The sequence below is a fragment of the Polypterus senegalus genome, chromosome 4 (assembly GCF_016835505.1).
Source record: "Polypterus senegalus isolate Bchr_013 chromosome 4, ASM1683550v1, whole genome shotgun sequence".
In the NCBI taxonomy this organism is placed as follows: Eukaryota; Metazoa; Chordata; class Cladistia; order Polypteriformes; family Polypteridae; genus Polypterus; species Polypterus senegalus.
The window spans coordinates 23,717,623-23,745,562 of NC_053157.1; the positions used below are offsets into that span (position 1 = coordinate 23,717,623).

The 27,940-nt window shown below is 37.7% G+C and overlaps 1 protein-coding gene across 1 annotated transcript in view; it reads right to left on the minus strand.

Annotated features, from left to right (window-relative positions):
- LOC120527184 (granzyme A-like) overlaps positions 1 to 8,694 on the minus strand; it is a 29,810-nt gene extending 21,116 nt beyond the window's left edge. The window contains exons 1-3 of the mRNA XM_039750337.1: positions 8,606 to 8,694; positions 8,354 to 8,486; positions 1,774 to 1,912 (exon numbers count right to left, since the gene is read on the minus strand). Coding sequence (XP_039606271.1) covers positions 1,774 to 1,912; positions 8,354 to 8,486; positions 8,606 to 8,663 — 330 coding nt within the window. The 5' untranslated portion in view covers positions 8,664 to 8,694. The remainder of the gene's footprint in view (positions 1 to 1,773; positions 1,913 to 8,353; positions 8,487 to 8,605) is intronic.
- Between the last annotated feature and the right edge of the window lie 19,246 nt (positions 8,695 to 27,940).

A 27,940-nucleotide genomic window follows, 5' to 3' on the forward strand; every position in this document is an offset into this window, starting at 1 on the left:
GTTTGCATAAAAAATAATTGCTATATGTACCTGTTTAAAAGTTATTTTGTGGAATTTCTTTAAACAATTAGTTGTGTTACAATATGGTAGTACCATGTTTGGTAGAAGGTAATTTTTCTAGCTGTTAAAGTCCTTAATATGATAACAACTGCTCAAATTAGCAAAGAAAAAAACTCGGGAGTGGTCTCCCCTAGACTTTCTGGTATACTCAGATATGGGGATGGATATTTGAGGAGTAAACCACAAGACAATGATTATATTGTTATATTATGTACATTAAAGAACCATCAACAACAAAGCAAATCCAATTAATAATATATTGAGCAATTATTATAAAAGTAAAGCTGAATAAATCAGACTCTGCAGCTACATAAATAAATGGTAAAGTACCACTTCCGGTTAGCGGAAATAGTCCAAAATTTGTTAGAAATCTATGTTTTGTACCTAATACTTGTATTGAAAATTTGGCTGACTTAAGTGAAAGCGGACACAATTTATTGTGTTTACATACACACACATACACACACAGACAGACACACAGATGGACGAACTCGGGAGATCTAAAACGCTGAGATTCGTCAAAATCTTGAAATGGAAGTTTTGGAGGATTCCAATACTTTCTCTAAACTTCGTATACGAGAAAGTAAAAACAGCCCATAATTACTTTTTTAAATAAAGGACAGTCAATCTGGAAAATTTCCAGAATTTTGAAACTGCAATCAGAAAAAATAGCATTATGATGAAACCAGTTCTCATTAGGACCACCACAGGAAGTGCAGATGAGGAATTATCATCATAGGTGAGGATTAATTTACAAAGTCTCCCGTTTCAAAAATCAACCGTTACCTACACCTCAGATTACAGCCCAAACTCTTCATTGAGTTCAAGCAGCAAATGCATCTCAATGTATATTGTTTAGAGGACACCCTGAATCAAGCCTTATTGGCAGGACTGCTGCAGGAGACAATAATAAATTTGTCTGGGCCAAGAAGTACAGGCCTTGGAAGTCTGTGCTTTGGTATGATGAATCTATATTTGATATTTTTGGTTCCAGTACTGAGAAAGTTATCTGATGATGTCAATTGGGTGTGCTATGTTGGTGACACGTCTGCAATTTATTTACAATCAAACGTATGGCTACCACAGTATGCTGCAGTAACTCACCATCCCATCTTGTTTGCACTGAGTAGGGCTGGCATTCATTTCTCAATAGAACAAAAACAAAAACACACCTGCATGCTGCGTAAGAGCAATTTGGAAAATAAGGAGAATGATGGAGTTCTGCAGTAGGTGACCTGGCCTCCACAGTCACTCGTACTAAAGCCAAAGATGGTATGAGATGAGTTAGATGAGAAACTTAAAAAAAGCCATCAACAAGGGCTCAGCACTTGTGGAACATCCAACAAGAGTGTGTAAAGGGAAAAGCCCCCCAGATGGCCACCACATGAATCCAGTTAAGAGAATGCCAAGAGTGCGCAAAGCTGGCATGAAGGCAAACCCTGGCTCCTTTGAATAATCCAAAATACAAACAAATCTGGATTTGTTTCACCCCTGGTCACTGCATAATTCCATATTTGTATTTCATAGTTTTGATAGCCTCACTATTATTCTAAAATACAGAAAACAGTAACAATAAAGAAAAGGGTAGATATATCCAAACTTTTGATGCATACTGTATGTATACATATTATAAATATAACATAAATAATAAAATATATATATGTTTTTATTAAAGTTGCAAAATATTACGCTTGTTGCAAAAGTATGTAATACCTGAATTAGCATGATATCATGTTCATATTTTCCCTTTTTGTAATGTGGATATTTCACACACTTCTTAACTGAAAATATCTGCTTTTCCTTTTCGGGGTATTTAATAGAATGAGCTCCCAGGAGTACTTCTTGATTCACTCTGTTAAGAAGAAGAAAAGTGAACAGAATATATTAGCAAAAATCAATGCAGTAAGCAAATCATTTTTTTTAACAAACCAAAATTCAACTCCCACCCAAGAGAAAGAGAGGAGTGCAAACATCCAGAGCAAATCTTTAAAAACAGCAGGAGCTAATTCTAAAATGTTACTGATTAGATCCTGCCATATTTAAAACAATTTTGAACAGACCGTCTAAGTGAGAATTTTATTTTATTCTAATTTCAAATAGTATATAACATCCATTAGATAGACCGATAGATAGATACAGGGAGTGCAGAATTATTAGGCAAGTTGTATTATTGAGGATTCATTTTAATATGGAACAAACACAGTGCTAGCAGTCAATCCAAAATGTTAATAAACCTGAAACCTGAATGTTTCACAATGGAAATGTGAGTGTGAACATCATCAGGGGAATACATATGTGCGCACAATTATTAGGCAACTATTAGTGTGCAGATTTATTATGCAACTAAAGGAAAAATTAAAATTTTCCCATCTCACTTGTTTATTTTCATCTGTTATAGTGAGAATAATAAACAAACACCTCAAAACTTACAAATAAACATCTCTGACATTTCAAAAAAAATAAATCAATCAATCAATGACCAATATAGCCACCCTTCTTTCCAATAACAGTCATAAGCCTTTCCATTCATGGAGTCTGTCAGTTTCTTGATCTGTTGACGATCAGCTTTTTGTGGAGCAGTGACTACAGCCTCCCAGACACTCTTCAGAGAGGTGTATTGTTTTTCTCCCCCGTAAATCTAGCGTTTAAGAAGTGCCCACAAGTTCTCGATAGGGTTTAGGTCAGATGAGGAAGGGGGCCATGTCATTATTCCTTCATCTTTAAGGCCTTTACTGGCTGGCCACGCAGTGGAGAACTTCGATGCAAGTGATGGAGCATTGGCCTGCATAAAAATCATGGTCTTCTTCCTGTATCACTGTTTGAAGAAAGTGTCTTCGAAAAACTGGCAGTAGGCTTGGGAGTTGATTTTGAGTTCATCTTCAATGCAAAAAAGGTCCAACTAGCTCATCTTTAAAAATACCAGCTCTTACCAGTACCCCACCTCCACGTTGGAGTGGCGCTCTGTGTCCATTACTGATCCACAGGTCCATCCATCTGGTCCATCAAGAGTCACTCTCATCTCATCGGTCCATAAAACCTTTGAAAAATCTGTCTTCAGATATTTCTTGGCCCAGTTTTGACGTTTCAACTTATGTTTCTTGTTCAGTGGTGGTTGGGTTTCAGCCCTCCTTACCTTGGCCATGTCTTTGAGCACTGAACACCTTGTACTTCTGGGCACTCCAGGTAGGTTGCAGCTCTGGAATATGAAAGTACTGGAGGATAATGGGTTCCTGGTAGCTTCACGTTGATTCTTCTCAAATCTTTGGCAGCTAATTTGCGTCTTTTGTTCTCAAAACGTTTCTTGCGACCCTGTTGACTATTTGCAACAAAATGTTTGATGGTTCTGTGATCACACACCGATATCTTAGCAATTCCAAAAGTGCTGCATCCCTCTGAAAGGCTTTTTACAATTTTTGACTTTTCAGAGTCAGTTAAATTTCTTTTTGGCCCATTTTGCCTGAGGAAAACTAGCTGCCTAATAATTCTGCACACCTTGATATAGGGTGTTGATCTCCTTAGGCCACACCCTCCCTCATTACACAAATACACATCACCTGACGTGCTTAAATCCAATAAGCATTCAAGTTAATACAGCTTGGAGTTGGAATATACGCATTAAAAATGATGATATGGTCAAAATACTCACTTGCCTAATAATTGTGCACACAGTGTACTTTATTAATCCCCAAGGGGAAATTCACATTAGCCACTGACTTAAAAGTAGTGGGGTGGGATTCTTCCAGCTGAGCAAAATAAGATCTACATGCTAGTAGTGTGCTGAAGGCAGTTATGATTTGTTGTCCTTCTCCACTTTAAGCCCACCTAGGAGTCCACCAGACACAGCTGTTAATGGATTAGGAGGGATTGTGACACCAAGACTGTCAGAGAGGCATTGAAAGATTTTTGTCCAAAATGATATTAATTTGAGGGTGGAGTTAGATTGCAGCATTCACAGGTTGAATCGTGCCCTGAAAACATTTTGGACAATTTTGCACAAGAAAAATAAATTCACTCGATAAAAGATTTTAAGTTGAATGAGTGAGTGCTTTGCACATATGGAGCTTGCATGAATTCTGTGCATGGCTGCCTTCCACTTCTTTTCTGAAATGTTAAGTGAGAGATCCTTTCCCCACTGTACCCTGGGATCATTAAAAGGCAAGGACTTTAAAATAGTTTTATATATTGTAGAGGTGCTATCTGAAATTTCAAGACTGATCAATATTTCTTCTGGAATAGAAAAAGGTGGGAGATGAGGGAATTAGGCAACGAGAAGTTAAATTTGATGCAAAGACATTATCTATGGACAAGTCACTAAATGTTTTAATCACCGGTAAACAAATCTACATATTGCTTGCTCAAATAAAGATTTCAATTTGAATCATAGAGTCATGGTATCACTTGATTTTCTCACTTATTTTGAAAGCATACAGTAATTTATGTTCATAGAGTGAAAGTATGACAGCATAATATGATACAGTATTAATGTATTAAAGGGAAATGGTACAAGTAATTTGCAAAAAACTATGCACGTTTTTCACAAGTATTTAGGCACGTCAATGTTTTAAAAATTTTGTTACTTTAAAGCAAAGGTTGCTCAAAGGAGATATTATAGGAACTTGAAACCATTCCTTAAAGTTGGGTTCTCAGACTCCATTCCTGGAGGGCCACAGTGGCCGTAGGTTTTAATTCCAGACAATTTCCTTATTAGTAACCAGTTACTGCTGCTAATTTAACAGTTCCTTTGCCTACGTGATCTGCTTGCTTCTTTTATTAACCAGCAGCCAAACAATAAGGAGATGCAAAGCAAACTAACAGACGACCAGCTAATTTAGTGGTCTCAAACAATCTTTAAGGGTCAGCATTGTCACTCTAACCAAACTCCAGTCTTTCTTCTTTTGTAACTAATTACTAATGCTAATGGAGGAAGTTATGATGCCTTGACATTAGCTGATTTCATGGGCACCATTAGGAGAAAATGTGTAATTTTGCTCTCATTCACAAAGGCTCTTCAAACTACAGCAATATATAATACCGGTCAAAAGTTTTGGAACACCTCAGTTTTTATAGAAATGTTTCATGAAATCAAGGCCATAGAAGAAATAAACAAAGGCAAACAAGTCAAGGAATCATTAAGTGTACAGAATTTTATTCACTTTTTTGATTCATCAAAGTGCCACCTTTTGCTGATATAACAGCCAAACTGTTTTAACCCTTTTGATTCAGAATGCCAGTCAATGTGTGCAAGTCACCAACTCTGCCACCAGCAAAAGAACCCCAGATGATCACACTTGACTCCTCCATGTTTGATGGTTGGTGTCACACACTGAGGAACCATCCTTTCACTAACTTGATGGTGTACACACACCCTGCATGATGAACAGAACATTTCAAATTTTGATTCATCGGTCCATAAGACTTTCTTCCAGTCTGCAGTAGTCCTCAGCTGGTATTTTGTAGGCCCAGGCAAGCCTCGATTTCTTATTTTGTCCTTTAAAGAATGGCTTTCTTTCAGCCACTCACCCTGTCAAACCTGCAGCACAATGTCTCATCTTCCCAGCACAAACTAAGATCTGCACTGTTAAGCTGTACTTGAAGCTGTGCTGATGTAAGGGGCCTGCCACACAAGCTGGTGACCCTCAGAAACTTGTCTTCTGACTGGATTGTGACCTTGGGTCTGCCTGATCTCTTCCTATCAAACTTTCTTCCAGTTGCCACTTGCCTTTAGATTGTGTAGGACTCACGGACCTTTAGATTTTTTTGTCAGTTTCTCTAAATGAAAGGCCAACACTTCTAAGGGTAATAATGATCCCGTCTCATTCATTTAATTGTGTTCTTGGCTTTATCACTGGAATATTGTCCAAGTAGTACTTTAGAGGGTGTAGTAACGCAGTCTGTTCCAACTCTGCTTCAGAGGGTTTTTAAGAAATCAACAGAAGTTGGGACACCTGTGCAAATTGTTTGCTTCAGTTTGCAAGGCTTAATTCACTTTAATTTCAGCAAAACATTTGTAAGTTGTAACCTATGAGTTGTTGTCGTAGTAGGCCTATTTGTAATATTCTGAAATTTCCTTTTTTTCAGTTTTTGCTAAACTAAACTTTAAATTTAAACCTCTGGCAGTTTACTGCTTACCTTTTCACCATTTTAGGTCATTCATTGCATTTCAACTGATTACATTTTTGGTGATTACCCTACGCTGAAAAAAAGAGAAAACCAACCTTTAACTGAAGTAGAAGACTCTTTGCTGTTTTATTGGCAAAGTGAGGTTGTACAAAGCATTAAGTGCAGGGGTGCCAATAATTGTGGCACATGTGGTTTTATTAAAAATAATTATTTCCTGATAAAAAATGATTTTTTTCTCAGAATAAATTTACTTATTATTTAGTTAACAGTTCGGTATCTTTTATTTGTGAGAGTGTGAGATTAAGGTAATTCTCCAAAAGATTATTTAATTATATACTGTTTTACTTGTCTATTACCTGGGTGCCAATAATTACTGTACGTAGAGGACTATACGATTGATTTGTGTATTAAAAGTTTGCTTTTTCTTTAACCAGCAGCCCAACAATAATGATATGCAGATTGATCCAACAGATGATTAGGCTAACTTAGATTCTGTTTTCACTTTCGTGTATCATACAATATTTGTCTCAAGAAGATATTTGAAAAAAAAAAAATAAAGGTCTGAAAAATGTTAAGCTGCTATGGTTCACAGAGCATTTTATATAATAATCACAGAAAAAAAAGAAAATCAGTTTAGGAAATGACTGGTATGGCAACATAAGAACACTAACAAGCCTAGAATTAAATCCATCCATTCATTTTCTAACCCGCTGAATCCGAATACAGGGTCACGGGGGTCTGCTGGAGCCAATCCCAGCCAACACAGGGCACAAGGCAGGAACCAATCCTGGGCAGGGTGCCAACCCACTGCAGGACACACACAAACACACCCACACACCAAGTACACACTAGGGCCAATTTAGAATCGCCAATCCACCTAACCTGCATGTCTTTGGATTGTGGGAGGAAACCGGAGCGCCCGGAGGAAACCCACGCAAACACGGGGAGAACATGCAAACTCCACGCAGGGAGGACCGGGGAAGTGAACCCGGGTCACCTAACTGCGAGGCAGCAGCAACACCACTGCGCCACCGTGCCGCCCACGCCTAGAATTAAATAAGAGGTTTTATTAACAGCTAAATCGGAGATTGGATTGAAATGTTAGCCCACCAAGGCTGTTTGAGACCCCAGTTTGACTTGCTTTGCACCACTTTATTGTTTGGCTGTCATTTAAGGAGTTAAAAAAATAACAAGTAATTCAAATATAATTAAGGCAAAAGATGTCTGTTAAATTAGCAGAACTGCTGCTAGGAGGTGTTTAGGGTCATGAGTAACTGGTTAGTAATTACGAAAAGTAACTTGAGTGAAAATCTTAGCCACTGCCGCCCTCAACAATCTGGGTTTGATTCCCCTGCTCTACATCTTTAATGATTTCACAAACTATGCTTTGCGGATGCTGGGTCCTGTGTTTTAATGCGTGTGATGATTTTTATCTCCCTACATTTGCTTTTCTCTTACAGGTTCTTTCCACATACTGTTTGCCAGTTTCAGTTCCACTCATTGTCATGGTGGCCAGAGCCTTTTTAAGCAGCACTGAGTGTAACGCACTAAGAAATCCTGAGAGAAAACGCTTTCTCGGGTCCTTCTCACCTTCATTCACAATCAACACACACCAATTTAGAATGAACTTAACATGCGTGGTTTTGCGACGTGGAAGGAAAATGATTCTATTAGGCAAAAAACTGAAGTAAACTTGCACAGTCAGTGGCTGATTAAGCAAAACAAAAGCAAGCTAAAGTATCCGTGCACTGATTTATAAGAACCCATCAATGATTCTTCAATATTTTCACCCACACATATACTATAAATAGTCAAGTAGTTCATCTAACAGTTTGTTCCTTATGGATTTTATTTGCCTGATAGTATTCACAATCCCTGGAAGCTACTCTATTCTAAAAGTCAATAACAAAACTAAGAAATCAGTCCACCACAAAACTCACTTAAAGAGGCACACTTACCAGAACATAATCCATCTGACCACACGTTTCTTAAGTGTGTCTCAATGCCCTTCACACATTTTAATAACACTCCATCTCCACACCGGGGACACCAGATGTGCTCAACTGTGTTAACTCACATAAATGCAATTTATTTTCATTTTCTTTCTATTGTGGGGATTTTCGCCCCTAATCCCTAAAACTAAATAAATTTTGAGTAAATAAAAAACACTCACGTAAAGCAGTGTGCAGCTGTCAGCACCCAATTAGGCTTTATTAAGGTGCCACCACAATTACTCTTCAGAAAAACCATGTAAGGTCTGGAGTGGGGAATGGATGGTGTTCCTCCAACAATTTCTGCACAGTAACCTACACAAATAAATTAACAAAACTTTATTCCATAACATTATAGAGCCGAATGCATATTAATAAAGCAATGCATAACAAATTAAAAGTTATTAGTTACTAGTTATCCTGGTTTATCCTACCTTTAGAAATTAGAATAAAGGAAAGCGAGGCCAAGGCACAAAGTATTGAAGCTGTCATGTTTACGCTAAAATGTTGCTTACAGTTACCATTTTTATATAAAAAAAGGGGATGTGGTTTTAACCATACTTTCATGATATTATGATAATTGCCATATATATTTCTAAACAGATTCATAGTAAATGTTCTAAATATTTCTTTAATGTTTCTAAGAAGTGGATATCTGTTGATAGCCACAGATTGTTGCTATATTGCTATGCTTTTTTAGAAACACAGTGTGTCCATTTATTTTCTGGACTCCAATGGTCCATTTCAGGTTTTGGGGTTACTTGAAGCATTCTGTCAAAATCAGAAAGAAGGAAGAACCAATCCAGAACAGGACACTTGTTGACCCTACATATCTAATCTCACTTATAAAGGACAAGTTAGAAGCTACTAATCAGCCAAACATGGACGGTTTTGGAATGTGGAAGGAAGAGCGTAGGAAGTGGGTTTGCAAGGTCAATACAGGCAGTAACTGGGCTAGGATCTGAACCTAGTTGGCTGGAGCTGTGAAGCAGCAAAGCAATTTACTTTTAATTGTGAATTTATACACCACAGTGCCTTTAGCACACAGAAAGCTCCTTGAAGGGGCACCATGAGAAGTAGAGAGATAAAATAATTTAGCATTAGAAATGCCACAGCCAGCACCAATTGCTGTTGTGCTTTTAACTCTGTAATTATTTCATCAATGTGAATGTTACTCTCCTGTCCTTTCTTGACTTTTCCTAAACTGCTGAAATTTCAAATGCCTATGTTGTTGCAACTCTGAAGTTCTATTCAAAAATGCAATTGATGATATTTTTCTTTGCTTTTTTTAACACAAAAGACCACCCTACTAAAAGCAACACTATTGGATATTGGTACCCAGGTATAAATTGCTGTCTCTTTTCACCAAGTAACACTTGACTACTGAATTTTGCATATCCTTTTTACCTTGACAGATCCTCTTCTGCTATTACAATACTGAATATTGCTTCCCAGATGTGAATTACTGTCTGTCTTCAGCAGACAACTATGAAATAACCAATGAAAAGATGTCATACTTGTAATCACTCACATTGTTTCACTACGTGTGATTAAGAAAAAAATCAAATTTGAAAACTGTTTTTTATTCCTGGTACGTAAAAAATTAATTTTAACACAGCCACCATGTTTTTGATGTGGGAAAAGGAGAACATGTGAACTGGCATATAATAGATTGAGTCGTGAGTGAAGAACATAGCAGTAGATGGCAGCTCACGTCCAGAGTTTTCACAGACAAGGTAACAACAAACCTAGTGAGGTACCTCAGTTTGTTTTCCTTACCTATCGGGACACTGTGAGAGAAACAGTCTGAGAACTACTGATCTAGATTTACTGTATGCAACACGGCCAGTTGTTTTCCATGTTCTTCCTCTGCTTTTTGTGGCTTTAGACAACTTTATGGTTTAACATTAGTTGTTTTTCATCATTTTTACAGCCGTCTCCTCCTCTTTCCAACCATAAAAAATGGATGATGCCTCAAGGTAAAATCTTCTCTTTCCTCAGAAAGGGAACAAAGAACAATTTGGAATGGGACCACTCACTGAGAACACTAGAAGTTCTACTTGGTGAGGTCAAGGTAGGCTACAGGATCCTGACATCTTTTAAGTTACATGGTATCCTTGAACATCCTAGAAAAGGATCAGAGGGAGCACCAAAAGTAAAGTCAGAGGATCGCATTTGGACATGCTGTGAGAAGAAACTCCATCAAGTGTTACTAGATGTTTTTTCAAGAAAATGCTCATAACACCGAATATCAGAAAGAAAGCTAAAGGACTGAGTCTTAAACTTTTCTGGCAGTTAAAATTACCTCCTGTGAGTGGACTATAAGTTATAAAAATCTTAAGAGGTTTGCAAGAGCTTTATAGAACACTAGTAACAGTGTGTCACATACTTGTGAGAAGGAGGCAGCTAAAGGGCTTGAGTAATTGTAACACCACATCAGACCAGGGGGTGGTGGGGTGCTCTGACTGTCTTTCTCAGTTCCTTGCAGACCCTTTCTGGGATATCCCCACCAGATTCCGGTCCCAATGACGTTAGTTCTGGTCCCAGCCCCCTTGATGATGTCACTTCCGGTCTAGACAACATCACTTTCTGTTCCGGCCCCTTTGACGACGTCACTTCCTCTATGGGCCTTTAAAGCCGCCATCTTGTTTTGGACTCAGTCTTGTGAACAACTCTTTTTGAAATCTCAATCTTTTGTAGCCAGGGCATATTATACAGGTGGCTGCCCCAAACCTTTATGATGTGTGGTGTTCTTACTTATCACGTGTCTAGAGCTCAGAAATGTTCCAGAAGGTCTGTGTTGGCAAGCTAAGTTGTGCAGTGATTTATGTAAATAAACTATTTTCTTCATCTGTATAAATAAAATTGTAAGCTGTTTGGATGTCTGTTTGTTTGTTTGGCAGCCAACCCCATATAAAATGGCTGAACTGATCTTCATGAAATTTTGCATAGGTGTGGCTACTGGTATTATCTTAAAATATCTGAATTTCTGCATGGAAGGTTTATCTAATCTAACCTATATGGTGTATCAAGGAGAGGGGTTGTAATGAGAGGAAGGCAACCCCAAAATCTGGGGTAGCACATTGACTGCAGTTCCCATCAAGCAGCAGGATTGTGTAGGAAGAGATCATCATCAGCATACAAACGCTTCTGTACCTCCCAAAGTGGGACCTTATTTAAGTCCCCAGGTAGTGTTTTCTTTTCAACTAATCTGGACATCAGTTTCATTGTTTTGCCAGTTTATTGTGAACTGCATTTAGTCATATTGAATTTTCTATAGATAACATTTCCCCGTTTGTTCACCTGTGTGCAACACTGAGTACTTTAGCTAGTTTTAGAATAAAAAGACTGCTAAGAGACTTTGTATTATAGTGAACTAAACTTTCCACCACAGTTACAGTCACCACCACATTTTGATTAAGATCTTCACTGGTCTCATCTACATCTATGCTGTGTACTTCAAAGTGCATATCTACACTCAGTCGCCTTTCCCTCCACAAGCCCAGACCACCTCCCCTTGATTCCCCTCACTACATAACTTATAACCTTCAGAATATCCCTTTTTCTCTAATGGAAATTGAACATGGCAGTTTTATCCCTCTGATACCCCGCAGAATTTCACAAAAATCCTAAACAGTTTTTATTACAAAGTCAGTAGAATATTAAATACTGTAACTATAGTTAAAAGAAATCTAGTGGAAAGCACATAAGCAAAATGTTATTATTTAATTTCAGAGAATTAAAAATCAATTCTACATGAATTTTTAATCTGAGGTCTTTAAGCAGAGTGAAATCAAAAATCAATATGTTGCTGTGTTCTGTAACACAAAATGCTTTATCAACCTATAGAAATGGAGTCAGAAGTATTTCTGCCTTAATGACCGGGTGTTTCTCATGGTTTAACCTCAGCAATTTAACTTATTTTTAAAATTTTGGCAACAAATCTGTTTTGTTTTCTTAAGCAATTTAAAAAACAATTCTTTCATAAGCTTAATGTAATTACTTCTCTAGAAATATATTTCTTTTCTAGCATGTAGCAGTTGTCCTCTTGCTGGATGCTGCAAGCCTGCTTCCAGCTGAGGGTCCCAACCCATTGGCACTGCAGTGGGTGAGCATACCCATGTGCAGCTTGAGTGTTTTCCAGCTTAGCAACGGGGCTTGAAAATCATCATATGTATTAAAATGAGTACTGCCTCTTTTTGTTGTATTTTTATTGTGTCTGTTTGCATTTCTGGTTTAAGCTTTTTACAAGCAGCACATACCAGAGAGGAGAGTTATAGTAAGTACTGTGCCATTTGCTCCTTTAAAGGTAGTCACAATAATGTGAAAAAAGAAAAGAGATCAATATTAGGAATGCAGTATTCACAAGACATTCACCCACCACTGATGAGAACTACCCTAAATTTGAAAAAGCCACCAAAGCCACTTTTTTTTGTAGAAAAGACCCCAGAAGTATGATGCCCCTATTTGAAAAAGCACAGCCTCCTGGTGCAGAAAGATAAGGTATGCTTGTAAAAAATAGTTTTTCAGTTGTTTCCTAGCCTAATGCTGACCAGCAAACACCTGGCTGCCAGGGTTACCAAATATGACTTTTTATAGCAAATTGGGCACATTTTGAAAGTGTTGAGTGGGCAAATATTTTTGATTTTTTGAGCTATTTTTAAAAGTTATGTGCGGCACCCCAAATGATAAAACTCCGACGTTGATAGTGTCAAAACGTCAAAGGGGAAAAAATGTTTACAGCCTCAAAACTCCCCCAGGTCATCAACAGCTTCATTCACTGGGCAGGTCAACAGCGCCATTAGGCGGGTTTTCAGCTGTCATTGGGTTGGAAGAGCAGTGTGTAGTGTGCGTAATGCAGTGTGCGTAATCTGTTTATGATTTTATGTTCTAATGTTTAAAATTATGTACTGAATTAGTCCACTGGATCGAGACTGTTCTTTTAAAATGAGTTCATCAAGAACACGTGGACACAGTTGGAAACTTGTTAAGGGTAAATTTCACAGAAACATTAGGAAGTTCTTCTTTACACAAAGAACGATAGACATTTGGAATAAGCTACTAAGTAGTGTGGTAGACAGTAGGACTTTAGGGACTTTCAAAACTCGACTTGATATTTTTTTGGAAGAAATAAGTTTCATCACACCAGAGAATCATGTTTCTCACAGTTTGAGAGTCCTTTAGGTGCCTTTTAAGAAACTCCAAGTAGGCTTCCAAAGCGTACTTCCATGTGTCTTTTACTGATGAGAGGCTTCTGTCTGGCCATGCTGTCATAAAGCCCAGATCAGTGGAGTGCTGTAGTGATGGTTGTCCTTCCGGAAGTTCTCCCATTTCCACAGAGGGTCACTGGAGTGACCATTGTGTTTTTGGTAACCTCTCTTACTATATCCCTACACCCAAGATTGCTCACTTTAGACAGATAGCCACCTCTAGGAAGGGTTGTGTTTATTTCACACTTCTTCCATTTAAGAATTATGAAGGCCACTGTGGTGTTGAGAGCCTTCAGTGCTGCAGGAATATTTTGTAGCCTTCTCCAGATCTATGCCTCAATACAATCTTGTCTCTAAGCTCACTGCAGACAATTCCTTTGACCACATGGATTAATGTCTCCTCTAGACAGTTGTATTTGTCTTTCCTACTTGTGGTCATTAATCAACCAAAGGTGGACTCCAAATGAGGTGCAAAAACATCTCAATGATAATCAAAAGAATGGGAAGCCCCTGAGTCAAAGTCCCTTAGCAAAGAGTTTGAATATTTGTGTCAATATGATATTCAGTTTTTTATTGTTAATAAATTTGCAAACACTTCTAAAATCCTGTTTCTGCTTTGTCATTCTGGGGTATTGAGTGTTGCTTGATGAGGGAAAAAATGAATTTAAATGATTTTAGAAAAAGGCTGAAACATAACAAAATGTGAAATAAGTGAAACGGCCTGAATTTTTCTTAAATCCACTATACATTAAAAATGAATATATAAATTAATTTCAAAAGTGAACAAACTTAATGCTTAATTCCTTTTTAGTAACATAAGCAATAACCTGACATGAAAAGGAAGCATTAATTTAGAGAAGCTGTTACTGACCAAGAAAGCTATGTTTTACAGAATTTCAAGGAAATGGAGGAACTAAAGAAATTTAAGACAGGCAATTGTGACATTTTGTTAACCCTTTTTTTCTAGTTGCTGACATTGGTTAAGAGTGGCCAAAGTTGCTTCAAGGGTGAATGGTATTAGTAGCAAAAGTTTCATAGATAATAAATAGTTTATGCCTAATAGGCCTAATGTGGTTGAGGAGACACAATCATTTGGCTTGGCCTGTTCACACCTGTTTGTCAGGAAAATGAACGGCAACACCAAACTTAGTGCCCCTCAACCATACATGAAAAAAACAGCAGAGTTAACTGTAAGAGAAAAGCTAATCACAAAACAAAAAAGTGGAGGCTTGGGCATAACCAAGGCTGCATTGTACCATAATGTGGTAACATAATTACAGGTTAACAAAATTAATTTGAACTGTCAAGTAAAAATTCAGATATGATCCAAAATATCAGAACTGAGTCACTTTTAGTTGCAGTTTGAATGTAGCCTTAGTAGTGTTACGCATGCATGTCAGAAGATCTCCTTGCTGGCTGAATCAAGTTATGTGATAAACCATTGGGGCTAAAGTGGTGCTGTCACTAACACTATCTTCTTCTTCTCTCCCCTCACCTCCTAGAAACCGCCCAATGAAGGCAATTACCTCTTTTGAGGGTACCTTTTGAGACTAAGACCTGACCAAACCAGATCTCCCTGGGAGATTGTTTTCTAATAGAGAAATGGCTACAGAGAGCCTTACTATTTGTGTTATTTTGCTGCCCTTGAGGCCACTTTGTTTTATCACCAGAAGGCTTTAACTTTCAGTTAAAAAAGAGAAATTAAAAGGGACAACCCCATTGGTGTCCCAACTATTCCTCATTTGTCACGGTCCATTCTTTCCACGCCTGGCCAAGGTAGCCAATAGCAAAGCATACTGTAGATTCAAGCACAGTTGAAATGGACTTTCAAATCATTTTTATCATTCCAGCTTTGGTCTACCATTGCGCCAGTATTGTGTCTAAGAAGGGAGAGATTAGGTGGAATTAACTATAGCACTGAGGGGGCAGTTGCACCTATGCCCACAATATACTGTACCAAATCAATGTACATTAGTACAGATCTGAACACATCCCTAATGCATTGATGGAAGTGATGGCAAGGTCAAGCAACATGGTTAAGGTTTTCCATATTTCACTTTCACTCTTAGCAGTTTAGATTAACTGAATCTTTGCAATATTGTTATTTACTCAATATTTTCCCTATTGTAGATGCATGTCTATTTGCAGTGTCAAAATATGCAAGGTTGAATTGTTTCATACAAAATTAATAGTTTGACGTGGAAAATGTAATATAGTATAATCACTTTTTATATTTTGAAAAATATTACAATGTATTTGTCGTGTCTTTGGTTTTGCTGCTCATTATTTAGTATTATCTTGTATTGAGTTAGAGATTTTTTCGTCAAGGATTCTGTTTCTGTCATTAATTACTCAACATTCTCAATGGCTTAGGTGTTGTATTTTGTTTTTGAGAAACATCTTGGATGACATTTTATTTCCTAATTTGCCTCCATTTTGAGCTCCTGTCAGTTCATTTCTAGAGGCGTGGCCTCGGAGGTCGTGACCTGTCTGCAATTGACATGGCAGGATAAAGGGACGGCTAGAGGTTATTCTCCTTATGCGATCAGCAGATACCAAAACTCTATCAAAAACATTTGTACATACGAAAACATACATAAGAAATATGACAAATGAAAGGAGACCATTCAGTCCCGTTTGTTTAGCTAATAGTTCTACTCAAGTGTTTCTTTTAGTTTTGACCCTTTTCTTATTCTTTCAACTGTGATTTTTTTCTCATGTTTTGCTTTGGATTCTAGTTATGATTTCCTGGTTTTGATTTTTTTTTTTTTTTTTGCTTTTCTTCATATATCTCATGGTTCTGCTCAAAACGTTTATCTGCCAGTTAACTGTCAGGACTGCAGTGTACACATTACAGTGGAACCTCGGTTCACGACCATAATTCGTTCCAAAACTCTGGTCGTAAACCGAGTTAGTCGTGAACCGAAGCAATTTCCCCCATTGGATTGTATGTAAATACAATCAATCTGTTCCAGACCGTATGAACTGTATGTAAATATATTTTTTTAAAGATTTTTAAGCGCAAATATAGTTAATTATACTATAGAATGTACATCTAATCGATACTAATAAAAGGCAAAGCCCTCACTGACTGACTCATCACTAATTCTCCAACTTCCCGTTTAGGTAGAAGGCTGAAATTTGGCAGGCTCATTCCTTACAGCTTACTTACAAAAGTTGGGCAGGTTTCATTTCGAAATTCTACGTGTAATGGTCATAACTGGAACCTATTTTTATCCATATACTGTAATAGACTGCAGCTCGATGGCCGTGGGAGGCGGAGTTGCGTCTCGCATCATCACGCCTCCCACGTAATTACGTGAACTGACTGTGAACACAGTACGTAGAAAACAAGGAAGAGCTCCAAAGAGTGCTGAAGAAAAAGTGCATTACACAATTGAGAAGTCAGCAAAAGAAAATGAAGCGAGTGACGCATACAAGCATATTCATAAGTGTAGCTACTGCGGAAACAAAGCACGCTGTAAACCGTTTGTCATGCCTACGACGAATGCCATATTCGCGAGATACAAGTTTAATGTGAAGACACGAGGTATAAACGAGACTTTGGATCAGTTTGTAACGGAGTTAAAATTGCTGTAGCGAGAAACTTTAAAGTGCCGGGTCTTAGCTAACATTAAATAAAGCCGTGGACATCGCAAGATCACACAAGAGAGCGTCTCACGTGAACTGACTGAACGCAGTACGAGTGATCACTTCGATGAATCAAACCTGTTCAAAAAACGCATTACACAATTGAGAAGGTAGGAAAAGAATATGAAGCAAGTGACGCATACAAACATATTTATGAGTGAAGCTACTTCGGAAACAAAACACGGTGTAAACCTAAAGTTTAAATTAAGTTCATAGATAGACTGCCACTAGCGTTTGTCATGCCCACGACTAATACGATATTCGCGAGATACAAGTTTAATGAGAGGACGCAGGGTATAAACGAGAGTTTTGATCACTTTGTAACTAAGTTAAAATTGCTGGTGAAGGACTGTGCTTATGCAAATTCTGAGAGACTGTGTTTGTGGAGGGACTGAGAGTTAAGGCGGGTGGGGGAGTCACGTGATCATCTCCCCTCCCATTCACGTCATTTCATTCACTTCATTTCGCTCCGAGCTGAGCTCTGCAGCTGGCGCAGTCTTGCCGTTCTTTTTCTTTAGTGTTTAGTCCTCTCTCCTTTACTGATTTATATAAAGGAGAGTTGAGATCGTCAGGGATAGAATAATGTTTGGCTCAAACTAAGCAAAAGTGCGACAGAAACTTTTAAGTGCTGGGTCTGAGCTAACATTAAATAAAGCCATGGGCATCACAATCTGAGAGACTGTATTTGTGGAGGGATTGACAGTTAAAGCGGGTGGGGGAGTCACGTCATCATCTCCCCTCCCATTCACCTCATTTCATTCACTTCATTTCAATTCAAATGCCTCCAATTTCCAGTAAAGCTCTGCTTCGTGATTACTATTAATAAGTTTCAGGGACAGACCCTACAAAAGGTTGCCATTAATTTGAGGCAAGATTGCTTTTCTGCTGGACAACTATATGTTGCATTCTCAAGAGTAAGCTCGCACAGCTTGGTCATATTACAACCGGAGTGCTGAACTGATAACGTGGTATACCAAGAGATCCTTAACAAATAATTATTGGTATATTTTCCCTCAGTTTAAAAAGGTTTTCTTTTCTTCTTAATAAAAATTTAAAAGCAGTACTTACACAAGCAGGATTTTCCTATATATATATATATGTAGATATGTATGTATATATATATATATATGTAGATATGTATATATATACAGTACGTATATATATGTGTCTGTGTGTATATATATATATATATTATATATATATGTGTTTATGTATGTGTGTATATATGTATGTGTATGTATGTATGTATATATATGTATGTATGTATATATATGTTTATATGTGTGTGTGTGTGTGTATATATATATATATGACAGCAACACTCAAAACAGTGACAAAACAATTACATTGACAATCATGTTACGTTATTTTTAAAATATTTCCTTTTCTTTTTCATAACTTCTTTAACACACTACTTCTCCGTTGCGAAGCGCGGTATTTTGCTAGTAGTAAACTAAATGTAAAAACATTGAATAACACAGAGAAAACCTTGAACAACAGAGAAAACTAATATTGCAAGAGTTCACGCTAATAGCCTTATGACCCGATCGCTGTAAACACTTTTTTTTAATGAGTTTTAAGCACAGGGTCGTGGGGAAGGAACATTTGAACAAATCCAAACTTTATTTAAAAACCAACCACAAGCAACCAAGAAAGTAACATTGCAGGAGTTCAAGCTAATACCCGATCACTGTACAGTAAACACTTTTTTTAAAATAAGTTTTAAGCACAGGGAAAAAAAGGAACATTTGAAAAATCTGTAATTTAAAAAACCACCAAGAAAAGTAACATTACAACAAATCACACTACGAACCACTCCCTGTAAACACTCTTTTTTTAATTAGTTTTAAGCACAGGGAACAAAAAATGAACATTTGAAAAAAGAGAAAAGTAACATTGCAACAATTCACGCTACAAACTGAAAAATTAACTTTTGAAAAATCCGTAATACAAAAACCATAAACCACCAAAAATACTAACCTTGCATGAGTCGAGTTCTGGCATGAAGTGAGGAGGAACTGGGTGGAGAGGAGGTTACAGTTTTGAGGGAGAGTCCGGCTCCGCGATGGAGGGATGTTTTCTTTCAGGTGTTTTCTCTCGTGTGATTTCTTTGGTTTCTGGTGTTTTTAGCTGTTTAGCTGGTGGATCAGACTTAGTGAAACAGCGGTCTAATCCTCACTTTCGGCACTCGTAGAAGGATAGTTTTGCAGCAAATCGCCATGAATCTTCCTGGCTTTCTCGCATAACATCGCCTCGCTTACACTATCCCCTGCAAGTTGCTTCTCGTTCAGCCACACTAGCAACAGTTTTTCCACCTCTTCCAGCACTTGAGGCCTCTGCCTGGTTAACGCTGTAACTACTTGTGCAACATCAGCTGATTTAATAGATTCTTTCTGCTTTAGAATAGTCAAAATCATAGATTTTGACTTCTTGTACTCGGCGGCAAGATCAATAACACGAACGTCACGCTCAAACTTTTCAATAATTTCTTTCTTTACTTCGATTTCAATTTTCTTCAAAACTTTCTTCTCACCACTCTTCACTTGCTTAGAAGCCATGGTTAACTGCAAAAGCACACAAAATACACAAAGAGATCACAGGTAAAGCTCGCACGTCTGACTGAGAACAATGAGCAGGGAGCGGCTCAACACGTGCTTAAATACAGTAATCGACGTGTATGAACCGGAAGGGAAATGGAATAGAGCACAAAGAGTTCACAGCGAAAGCACGCACGCACGTGCAAGAACGCACGTCTGATGGAGAACAATGCAACACATGCGAAAATCATCGGCACGCACAAACCGAAAGGGAAACTGGCTTGTTCGTATACCGAGTGTGCGGTTATGAACCGAGGCAAAAGTTTGGCGAACTTTTTGGTCGTAAACCGAGTTGTACGTGTACCGAGACGTTCGTGAACCGAGGTTCCACTGTATATGGTCAATAACCAAAGAGTAACCAGAACATAAACAGTTGATTTAATATTACCAAACTATGAAAATATTTTGTATCCACTTTCATTACAACTCCATTCACGGAGAAATTGACAAAGCAGGCTACTACCACATTAAAGTCTTTTCTACATAATTCACCATATTGTAATGGAGAGCCTCCTCAGCAAACAAATGACATAAGTACAAGCAAACATGCACTTAATTTATCTCATAGCTGTGTACTCCATCTTGTGGATGGAAAAGAAATTGCAGTGAAGCTAAGAAAAGAGATTGCACCGTCGCAATGCATCATTCTACTTGATTTCCCACTGCAAGCTATCATGTAACCGGTACTGTAAAAGAAAAAAAACTTTCTAGGTCTGTCCCTATCCATTACAGACTCTTTGTTTCTGTCTGAAAACATATGCGAGATGTTTGGCTGTATTCATATGAAATCATGGCGACCACTCATTGTCCAAACTTTGTGTAAAAGTAAAGAAACAAGTCTGTCAATTTGTCAAGCAATTGTTAAATTACGTTTGGTAAACATTTCTCTGTTCAGTTGTCCAGTTTTCATACTGCGACTTTGCCTGTTCGACTTTGCCTGTTGGAATCGACTATTGCGTGCCTCTTAAACTGATCATTTTTCACCCACATCAATGCATTCTGGTGATTACTTCTTCTTTTAATTACTAATTAAAATAACAGACAGGAAGATCTGAGTCTCACATTTTATTACTGACATCGGCTTGACACACAGTTTTGTGCTGCTTCTCTCTTTATAAATTACCTCTATTAACTCATTTATGCTTGGGTCTGCAAAAAGTCTTGTAGTTTTATTTCCAGGGAAGAACAACAAAAAAAGAACTATTGACAAATAAATACATGGTTAAACAGAATTATTATTTACACAAAAACTTATAATAAACATGATCTTGAACTTGAGGTTCACTGCAATAAAATATCATTAGCAAGGTATGGTCTCACCCACAAAAAAAAAGATACCCTAACCCATTTAATTAATATCATGGAAAGAGCAGTCCCTGATAAAATGGTGACTTAACAGTTTTTACTTTGAAGGGAAGAGTAACGTAGAACATTAACACACTAAAAAAGTAAAAACAGGCCCTGGTAAAATGTCATTGGACAAGACAAAGGTTATGATAAAAAAAAACCAAAAATTACTGTACTTAAAAAATCTGAAATGTAATTTAGTGAATGAGAATCATTTTCTTAATTACATTTTCTCTATAATATGTAGGATTTCTTTTAAAAATTTTTCAAAAGGAGGTACGTGCAGCCTCCTTCTTTATAGAATACAGCGGCCTGTCAAGTCAAATAGCATTACGTGGACAACACAGTCAGGCAGCAACAGCCTTGTGACTAATCTCAGATATGGCAAACTCAAGAATTATTTTATAATGTATTATTTATTATATTATCACTAGGGAGGCCAAGCCCCCAGTTGCGGCCTAGTAGGCCGCCCCACTTGCAGCCAAAATCACGAAATTCTATAAATAAGTAAAAGAAAAATTAATTATTATTTAATGGAGTAAAACTCATGAAATGAAAATAAAATATTTACTCTCTTACCGATTGGAGTATTCCCGTTGAACTGAGGTCCACTATGCTCGATAAGTATTTATAAGAGACTAAATAAAATATCGATTTGTTTTAACTGACATTCTTATAGATATTTTTTTTTTTAAATAACAGGAAAAATCACGTGAAAACTTAAGTGGTATGCAATGAGTCATTGTAACTCGACTTAAAAAAACTTAAATACAAACATTGGTGTTTTGAATTGATATATTTTTTTAATAGTTTGTTCCTGTGAAAGAAAGTTTACTCGATCAAAAATAATGTAATTCTTTGAATTATATTATTAAAATAAATTATTGAAATAATAATGATTAATTGAAATTAAAAACCACGACTTTCTTGATATTTTAGTTTATAATTTAAAAATGGAATAAGAATCTGAAAATCTAACAACATCACATTAATGTTCGATAAACTCTGAAAAGAATGATACCAAACATATATATGTAGATTTTAAAATAAGCCCGATTTAAAGCATGACTATAAACGTGACATAAAAATGACACATAAAATCTTTGCACAAAATCGTTGCACTTTGAGGCTTAGGATTTTATATATATAGAGTAGATATAATATATGTTTTGTTTTATAGATAGACTAGCAAAATACCCGCGCTTCGCAGCGGAGAAGTAGTGTGTTAAAGAAGCAATGAAAAAGAAAAAGGAAACATTTTGAAAATAACGTAACATGATTGTCAATGTAATTGTTTTGTCACTGTTGTGAGTGATGAGTGTTGTTGTCATATATATATATATATATATATATATATAAAAATATAAATATATATATTTACATACACACACACACAAACATATATATATATACATATCTATACATATATACATACATATACATACACACATACATACATACACACACTATATACACACAAATACATATATATATATATATACATACACACACACATATATAAACATATATACATATACATACATATCTACATATATACACACACAGCTATTTCAGATCAGTGCAATACGCTGCTTGTTAAAATGGATAACTCCCTCTTACGTGCAAGTCTGCATGGATATTATGAACTATCGTATTTGTTCAAGTTCTATTTAAATTTTAAATAGAAGGAATTTTTATTTAGTCGACAGAAATATCTTTGGTAGGAATGGTAAAAACAGACAGGAATATTATTCCTGAATAAATCAACTCAAACCTTAAACAACTTATAATATTTTGCTCTCCATAAAAATATATCCTGTCTAAATTATACAAGTTAGAAATAAAGTAAACGTTAAAAGAACAAACATTCAAATTTCTTTACTCTTATGTAATTTTATATAAAAATAAACTTAGATTTTAAATATCCCAAAAGATTTTGCTCTCCATAAAAATATATCCTGTCAAAATTATACAAATTCAAATATGAACATGCTGCATAACAAAACCTGGAAATATAAATAAAATGTGTTCCTTTCAGCAATAACAAATCAAATCATTCAGTTGTCTTTGCTCATATGTCATTTTAGAGCTGGACGCCTGGCATCTTTTTGGCCACAAGTTCGTTTCTGTTTGTGTGAGGTTCTGTGTTGTGGAGATTCTCAGGATGGATTGCAGGTGCTCATCAGTGAGGCGACTCCTGTGTGCTGTTTTGTTAGTCTTTATCACTGAGAAGAGCTTCTCACACAGATATGTGCTACCAAACATGCACAAGGTTCGAGCCGCATGTAGACGGACTTTTTGTTCTTCAAAGTCACCAAAGCGCCGTGCAAACTCAGTGCGCCAGTTTATCAGCAAAGTGCGATTTTTGGGAACACCGTAGTGACGACTTGGTTTAACATTACTTGGCAACAGGGAAAGTGGGGCAAGTTGCATTTGTGTCTCCCATAAAAGCAGCTTCACTTGAAATCACTTTGTGATTGTGCACGGTAAAACGTCCGCTGAAGTGTCAGATTCTTATTTAATTCTTCTGCTTTCTGTATCTTCTGCATTGCATTCAGGTTACCCTGATGTTTTGTCTCATAGTGCCGTCTTAGATTAAATTCTGTAATTACAGCCACATTAGCTCCACAAATGAGACACACGGGTTCAGTAAACATATACTCAGCCTCCCATCGGTTTTAAAGGCTCTATTTTCAGAATCAACTTTTCTCTTCAGCATCGTGTGAGCTAGCTTCGCAATAACTTGCAGCATCATAAGGTAGACTTGATTAACGCGTAAGTGTTCGCAAGGCAGCTGAAGCGCTGCATTATGGGATCTGTAGTTTATTGTGTTACCAGCGCTTCATATACCCGGCCATTAATAACAATAATACAGTATATAAAATGATCTCGGGCCGGATATAATTACACGCCGGGCGGATGTGGCCCGCCCTTGAGTTTGACACATATGGACTAAATAGAACTTGAAAAGATATATTTTTTCAAATGTGATCGCAATTCAGATAGAGTTGACGCGACTACAGCCTGCATGCCTCAATAAGTCATCCTCCCTCGCTCTTACTTTTTACCGCTCATCTAATGAATACACTGAGTATGGCTTTACCAAAACAATCATTGATGGCGAATAAAGTATCCATTATTCGAGTATGTAGATCGGGATATATATATACATATATATATACCCGCGTATCGCAGCGGAGAAGTAGTGTGTTAAAAAAGCTAGAAAAAGAAAAGGGAACATTTTAAAAATAACGTAACATGACTGTCAATATACAGTATTTGTTTTGTGAGTGTTACTGAGTGTTGCTGTCATCAAGGATTTGATTATCATTATTTCTTTCAATCAGGTTCGTATTTGTAGGATGTGTTGTGTTCAAGTTACATTCCGTGTTTGTCAATCGCTGTAAAGATGACAGGTTTCATTCATCGATTCGTTTCTTACTGCATCAATAAACAGCTCGTCTTCTTCTTTATCTGAGACCTGACACACTGCATGCACGGGTTTTTTTACACTGTCTTCCTTTAGCGGACATTGACTTTTTCCACCGTGTGCTTTGTTTCCGCAGTAGCTGGATTTATGAATATGCTTGTATGTATCAGACGCTTCATATTTTTTGCTGCCTTTTCAATTGTGTAATTCGGTTTTGTTCAGCTCTTTGGAACTGTTGCTTTTCTGTGCACTCGCCAGTTCACGGAGCCGCCGGTGTACATGCATCGAAGGTTCCCAGCTGTGCTGGTGCCATCTCCTGCTATGTCCATGGCTGTATTTAATGTTACCTTAGTCCTGGCACTTAAAACTTTCTCTCGCAGTTTCGCTGAGTTTGTGCCAAACACCACCCTGACCATCTCATCTTCCTCTGCATAAGCACAGTCCTTCACCCGTGAATATTTAGTGGCAGTTTGCTATTGGATTGCCGCTGACGGACGGCCTTATATGGGCAGGCACTAAATTACAAACGCCAGCGGCAACCTGTCTATGAACTTAATTTAAAGTGTAGGTTTACATCGTGCTTTTTTCCGAAGTAGCAGAACTCATAAATATGGTTGTATATGTCACTCGCTCGCTTCTTATTGTTTCGCTGCCTTCTCAATTATATAATGCATGTTTTCTTCAGCGCTTTTTGGAGGTCTTCCTGGTTTTCTATGTACTGCGTGATTACGTGGGAGGCGTGATGATGTCACACGAAACTCCGCCCCCACGGCGTTCAAGCTCATCTCCATTACAGTAAATGGAGAAAAACAGCTTCCAGTTATGACCATTACACGTAGAATTTCAAAATGAAACCTGCCCAACTTTTGTAAGGAAGCTGTAAGGAATGAACCTGCCAAATTTCAGCCTTCCACCCACACGGGAAGTTGGAGAATTAGTGATGAGTGAGTGAGTGAGTGAGTGAGGGCTTTGCCTTTTATTAGTATAGATAGATAGATACTTTGTTAATCCCTAGGGAAAATTCACATACTCCAGCAGCAACATACTGATAAAAAACAATATTAAATTAAAGAGTGATAACAATGAAGGTAAAACAGACAATAACTTTGTATAATGTTAACGTTTACCCCACATCCCCCACCCCGGGTGGAACTGAAGAGTCGCATAGTGTGGGGGAGGAACGATCTCCTCAGTCTGTCAGTGGAGCAGGATGATGACAGCAGCCTGAAGCTGCTCCTCTGTCTGGAGATGATACTGTTTATTACACATCACAAAACATAAAACACCAAACCAAATTTTAAACCCTAATAAATAACATATAAAAGCCTTGAAATATCATAGAAAAAGAGTAAAATGTCTAACACATAGAAAATGAAAATTTAAAAGGGTAATTTCTGAGTTGCTTTTTAAACAATAATATTGAGTATGAAGACTTAACCTAATAGGAAAGTGAATTACAAAGCTTGGTAGCAGCAAAGCTTAAATTGCGGAAAGTCAGAAACCATAGACAGCAAGAAAATCAGCTTCACAGGAATGGAGAAGGGACATAATTCTACAGGAAATCCATAAAAAGTAGTTCAGACCATGTTATGGAGGTCTCTGTTTATATGTAGGATAAACTTATAACACTGGGTAACAAAATGTAACTTTTTTTGTCACTTGAAACAATATACAGTAGATGAATCTTAAAGCATGTTTCATGAAGACTTCAAATATCTAATCAGACTTTCTCTGTCACGCAAGGATTTTAAGTGACAAACTATTAAAATTTACAATAAATATACACCAATTAGCCACAACTTCAAAACTACCTGCCTAACATTGTGTAGGTTTCCCTTGCACCATCGAAACATCTCTGACCCATCAAGGCATGGACCCCACAAGACATCTGAAGGTGTCCTTTTGTATCTGGCACCAAGACATTAGCAGCAGATCCTTTAAGTCCTGTAAATTATGGGGGCCTCCATTGATTGGACATGGACATTGGATTTTCAGTACATCCCACAGATGCTCGATCAGATTGAGATCTGGAGAATTTGGAGGCCAAGTCAACACGCTGAACCCTTTGTCATGTTCCTCAAACCATTCTAGAACAATTTCTGTAATGTGGCAGGGCACATTATCATGCTGAAAGAGGCCACTGCTACATTATGAATACCATTTCCATGAAGGGGGATATGTGGTCTGCAGCAATCTTTTGGTGGGTGATACATGTCAAAGTAACATCCACATGCGTGACAGCAGAACACTGCCCAGAGCATCATCCTGCCACAGCCAGCCAGCCTGCCTTCTTCCCATAGTACATTCCTGATGCTGTCTCTTCTACAGGTAAATGATACATATCCACCTAGCCATCCACATGACCTAATAGAAAGCATGATTCATCAGACCAGATCACCTTCTGATACTCACATGTCCATTGCAGGTGCTTTCGACAGTGGACAGGGGTCAGCATGGGCACTCTGAACAGTCCCATATGCTGCCAGCTTTAATGCATTGTCTTTTCTGACACCTTTTCTCTCATGGTTAGCATTTGGTTTTTCAGGAATTTGTACTATAGTAGCTCTTCTGTGGGACTGGTCCAGACAGACTTGCCTTCACTCCTTACGCACATCAATAAGACTTTTGCGGCCACGACCTTGCACTAACAACTGTATACCAGGAACATCCCATAAGACCTTCCATTTTGGAGATGCTATGTCCCAGCTGTCTAGCCATCACAATTTGGCCCTTGTCAAAGTCACTCAGAATCTTACGCTTGACCCTTTTTCCTTCTTTCAATACATCACCTTTAAGAACTGACTGTTCACTTGCTGCCTAATATATTCCACACCTTGACAGGTGCAATTGTATCAGATAATCAATGTTATTCACTTCAACTTTCAGTGCTTTTAATGTTGTGGCTGGTCGGTTTATATTTTCACCATATATTATATATGGAGAATCGATAAAGGGTGGTGGAAACTGTCCCCGCAGAGTGTGTACAGCTCAGGCCAAGCAGTAGTGCTGAGGTTCCTGTTGTATGCATACAAAGTACATGTTAGACAGAAAAACAGTTTCCAGAGGGAGCTTTTATGGAATGAAACCGGAAGAAGTACAGTTGTAGGGGAAATGAGGGTGACGGAGGCGAGATGTGATGAAGGTGACGTCAGTGTGGAAAGCCGGAAGTGAGGAAATCAATGAAGGACCGGAAATGAAGTCTTTCCTGGGGACTGTAGACTGATGTGGAAGTGCGTTGTTGGTAAGTCGTCCGTTTATGTTTTGATGGGCTTTGTATCTTCGTTGTTCATGCTGAAAAAGAGAGAAAGGCATCAATGCGCTATCTAGTAGTCCCCTCCTGCACTTTTCCACGCTCTGCCGAGCCCGTTCACTGCCTCCTACTTGCTTGTGTGTGACAATATACAATGTCGGAGTGTCTCACCTAACAGGTAGAAGTGTACGATTTTCTGCTGTACTCGGCCTCAGGAATATCCCTCTTAAGGGTCCTGCTGTAGTCAGCAAGCATACTGGAACTCCGCTTGCCTTGGTGTCGAT